General features: G+C 34.2%; 1 protein-coding gene across 1 annotated transcript; it reads right to left on the reverse strand.

Annotated features, from left to right (window-relative positions):
* Positions 1 to 3,290: 3,290 nt before the first annotated feature.
* On the reverse strand, positions 3,291 to 4,557 carry LOC132165250 (myosin-16-like). Its single transcript, XM_059575734.1, has 2 exons — positions 4,298 to 4,557; positions 3,291 to 3,648 (listed from the first exon to the last, which is right to left on the reverse strand). Exons 1-2 carry the CDS (start codon positions 4,548 to 4,550, stop codon positions 3,605 to 3,607), a joined length of 297 nt encoding a protein of 98 aa, XP_059431717.1. The 5' UTR covers positions 4,551 to 4,557; the 3' UTR covers positions 3,291 to 3,604.
* Positions 4,558 to 4,571: the final 14 nt, after the last annotated feature.

Consider the following 4,571-nt stretch of genomic DNA (forward strand, 5'->3'; position numbering starts at 1 on the left):
GTGCCAACACAAAAAACAACTTAAACAAGGAAGCTCATTCTTCAATTCCCTAACTGCATCTATCAATAATCATATTCATCTTCACGTTTAATTTCGTGAATGAAGCAATTATATATATATATATATATTTTCTAATTTTGAAAGAAATTTGGAAAGTTAAATACAAATATACTTTTGTCGTGTATGACTTTTTTTGGTTGGTTTTGTCGTGTGGTATGTATGACTGGCGTTTATAAATAAAGTCATGTCGGATTTATCTGGCACCACCCGATGTTGAACCTCTTTAAAAAGCACCTTTGTTCCGCCTTTTGACTACAACGAGAGACACAGAGAGAGAGAGAGAGAGAGAGAGAAAGAACGCACTAAGAAAAAAAAGTTGGGTATATTGAAATTTTAGGTTTTGAGTATTTTTTTCTTTACTAAAATTTCTCCTAGTGGTTTGTCCGTGGAAGTAAGCTTGTTAAGCCAAACTATATATGTTAAATGTGTTCGAGTTACTTTTATTATGTTACTTTCTTCTTTTTTAGAATCTTAAAATTTATTTTGTCACGTCTTTCTTGATCTATCACTCATTTTTTTAGTATTGATGAAAAAAAAATTCAAACACCCTGCACCCCTTAACATGGGAGACTCACATTTTTTTTTTATTATTCTCACACGCTTTAGAGTAAAACGATATTAACTATAGTGCAAGCATATTTCTCAGCAATGGATATATATGTAGCTAGAGTAGGTCCTGATCTAACTCTTCAATTAATCTCTCACTTATCGAGAGATTGTGAACCCTACACTTGATTATGAAAAGTATTAACATATTAATTGAATGATTAAATTATCATTTTTCTGTCATCCTAAGCTTTTGGAATCAAAAAAATATTTGCTGAACTTATTTAGTAGCTAGAAATAAGTGCCACGTGCATTTGTATAATTAAGTTGCATTTCTTGATCGACCCGTTCAAATTTTCATCGTCGTCTCATGCGTGCAAGACCCTTAAAATATTGTTCCCTGCTACTCATATGACTTTGACTCTGTAGACTGGGTTAGAATTGCATACATATATGTGCGAGGAAATTTCTTGTATGGATTATATATTTGTTGCGAGAGGATATTGTTAATTAGTTCTAGTTAATTAGATAGAAAATAAATTGGTCCTAAGAGTATGAGTGGTAGACAATTGTTTATGTTATTACTATGAGAATGGCGTATTTTTATAATTATTTGATTAACTTAGTTATAGCCAGATTTGACAACAATTACACGCCATTTTTTTTTTTTTTTTTTTTTTTTTTATAATTTGAAAAGCAAAGATTTTGCAAGCTGACAATAATAAACTGGATTATTAGTTGCAGAGTATTAATTTGATATAATTTTGCGTGGCCCTCGTTCATGATATGCCTTATTCACATATTGAAGTTGGCCCAAATGCTTGAATTGCTCAATTCACTCGCTACACGTACATTTTGCTGCAAAGTTTGCAGGAATTAATATTTCATAGTACATTTTTATTTTGATTTTTAAATATCCTTCTTGATCTATCTCATTTTTCTTCAGCCTTGTTGAGTAGAGAGAAAGATTCATAATATATATCTTATTTAGAGTAAAAGGATTTAGAACTTAATCCGTTGGAAGCCGCCGTCAAGTGCATCCTGTCTCCTGTATTGGTTTCAATTTTCAAAATTCGAAGATTAACCTTTCGATCTTCACATTGAAATTCTTTTATTTAAAATTAAATATGTTTATCTATTTATAGTTTCTCAACCTCTTGGTGTTGTTGAAACAACCAGTTACAACTTACATGCATGCATGATGCATGGACGTACATACGTACAACCAAATCTTACTTGATACGGTTGTAACCAGGCAAGAAAAAATAAATAAAAATTGAGATAATACATGAAGAAAAAAAAAAAAAAAAGATATATAATTAATAAAAGTGAAATCAAGTTAATCATTTCCAGCTTAGCTGATCATCACCATGTACGTAGGTCCACCATGCAGGGGTTGCGAGCACATGCAGCAAGGCCAGCTGGTTAGGTGCACCTGCCTGGACCCGCTTTTGGGACGTAAGTGCATGGATTGGGACCAGATGGTGCCACTATCCCCCTCAGGGACTGGAATTGTTCTCTCTGCAGTGACCTTGTGGCTCCAAGCTGGGAAGAAGCTAAGAAAATGGCGAAGAACAATAGGATTGTGAGCACTTGTCTATAAGAGAGACCCATCGTCGTCGTTTCAAAGGAAATTAATGAACTTTCTTTGTGATATTTTTCTCTACTCTCTGGTGGGTTTTGGGCACAAGTTAATTTGAAAGGAAATAAGCTTGGAGTTGGTGTAAGAATGGAGGAGATGGAGAGCTATTTATATATATATATATATATATAGAGAGAGAGAGAGAGAGAGAGAGAGAGAGAGAGAGAAAGAGAGCTTCTTTATATATGCTTGACCGGTGCATAAATACAAGTTGGACGAGGAATCGATCGGGTTGAAGGTTGAACCGTGTCGAACGTATCAAATTAATACACGCTATATATGTATAATAATATTTCAAGGTCAAAGCATTGAAAAATATAGCAAATTAACGGGTTAAAAACAAATAAAGGTAGTATACATACGGTTGAAAAGTTGAACAATGACCGAGCCTTGAACGTTTATGAGACTTCAGCCCATGTCCACACAACGGAACTCTTTTTCTTTTACCGTGACAAAAACTTCACATACTTAATAGAGGCCCAAGTTGATTGGTTCAACATGCCCAAGGTTCAACAGGAATGGATGAAGAGGTTACGGTCAAAACATGAGGTTAGTTGAGGTTGGAAATTTCTTACAAGATTCACGTGAATTAGGTTTGAGATGCACGATCCATTTAATTAATTAATTGAGTTAGAGTTAACATACGTCCAAAAGCCGATACACAACACCGCGGGCTAGTCCAACCAAAATCGAAACATGATTAAGGATGCCCAAGACCAAGAATTTTTCAAACAAGAACTGACCACAAATCCTACTACGTACCTTGTTTCCCTAGATCTTAGGCATCCTTAATCTAAAGCAAGGCACCACAAAAAGCATGGATACGGGTGAGAGTGCTTGCTAGAAAGAGAAAGCCCAAACTCATCAAATGGTTTAGGATTTAAAAAAGAAATAAACATTTTACGAAAATTAAATAAGATTTTTTTGGTCAACTAAAAATGTTTCGATTTGATCAGGATTTTCAGTCGTATCAAATAACAAAAAAGAGGGAAAACATATTCCAGAAAACATTTTACGTTGAAACAAACGGAGCCTAAACGCAAAAGCTAGGAAGAATAAATTTATTCTTGGAAATTGTCCAACATACAATCATGTTTTTGCACTTTTGGCCCTTTGCCCGTTTGAGCAAGTAAAATCACAAAATATGCAAGTGAACTAATATAGCATTACTTATCTACAACCGACTAATGACTAATTAAGCATCCTAAACAAGATTATCTGTCCATCTACAATCTTTTATGATAACGTATGTGAAAATTCATTTTAGAGTAGGTACCTATTCTACAATGCCAAAAGGCCCAAGTTTTATGAAACTAGCTCATATCGAAGCTAGATTTAATATAGAAAAAAGTTCCATTAGAAGTAGTCATCAAATGCCCTCTCCTTATCACTTTCAAATCCTGCACAGTGCACCAATCCAAGGAAAAGAAAAAAAAAAAAAAAAAATCATTGTTAGCTTGGAAACATTCCATATTCAAAAGAGTAGCAAATAAAATTGGAACATAAAAATGTTATCTAAGAAGCAAGGACAAACTGAGATGCAGACTCAGAGGGAATGAATTGCAAAGAAAATTATGTTCCAACAAAGTGAGAACTTTCGGGCAAACTCGGTGCTTTCGATCTCCCTTGCAATAAGCCAAGTAGCAACAAGCTGGTCAATCATCTTAAGTCATTTGATCTTTTGATTTTAGATGTCCATTTTGCTTTTGGGTGATTCTCTTGTATACATTCTTCATATTAGGATTGCACACCTTATTGCACTTTTTTAGAGAAATTTATTACTTAATAAAAAATTTAAAAAACTACCTCTTACTTCTCCTCTTAGAGCAACGAGGGATCAATTGAGATTTCTTGAATTAGACAAACATTTTTTAATTAAATATGATAAGGCTATGCAAAAGTATGGAGGTCAGAAAGAATATTTAATTTACTGTAGGAAATCAGCTTATCAAAAATTTATATATCCATGGATCTCTTTGTTTGATTCAATCCTTTCAGCAACTTATTTTCACTTCTACTCAATGCAATACACTAAGAAGATGGACTGACCTGAGAATTCTGCTGCTGAAATATCCTGAACTATCAGTTGGAAGGAACTCGAGTTGGTGGCAGAGAAGGTTGGTGAAGCTGGAATTGGAGCTGCAAAAGTGAAATCAGAGTCGGAGGATGAAGCATCTGAGTTACTGGAAGTGAATTCAATCTGTTCATCCCCATCAACGGGTCCAGAAGTTGAAGTCTGTCTTGATGAAGTAGACAATATCATTTTCAGCTCTGAAACTTGACTTGACATGGAAGACATCATCCTGAGACACACTAAATTAGA

The sequence above is a fragment of the Corylus avellana genome, chromosome ca11 (assembly GCF_901000735.1).
Source record: "Corylus avellana chromosome ca11, CavTom2PMs-1.0".
Classification (NCBI taxonomy): domain Eukaryota; kingdom Viridiplantae; phylum Streptophyta; class Magnoliopsida; order Fagales; family Betulaceae; genus Corylus; species Corylus avellana.

What these genes read in the sequence shown, in the direction of transcription:
- LOC132165250 (XM_059575734.1), bottom strand. Translation starts at nt 4,550, where the DNA reads ATGATGTCTTCCATGTCAAGTCAAGTTTCAGAGCTGAAAATGATATTG. An exon ending in TTCAGCAGCAGAATTCTCAG is followed by an intron (nt 3,649 to 4,297) that starts GTCAGTCCATCT and finishes TGCACTGTGCAG; the next exon opens with GATTTGAAAGTGATAAGGAG.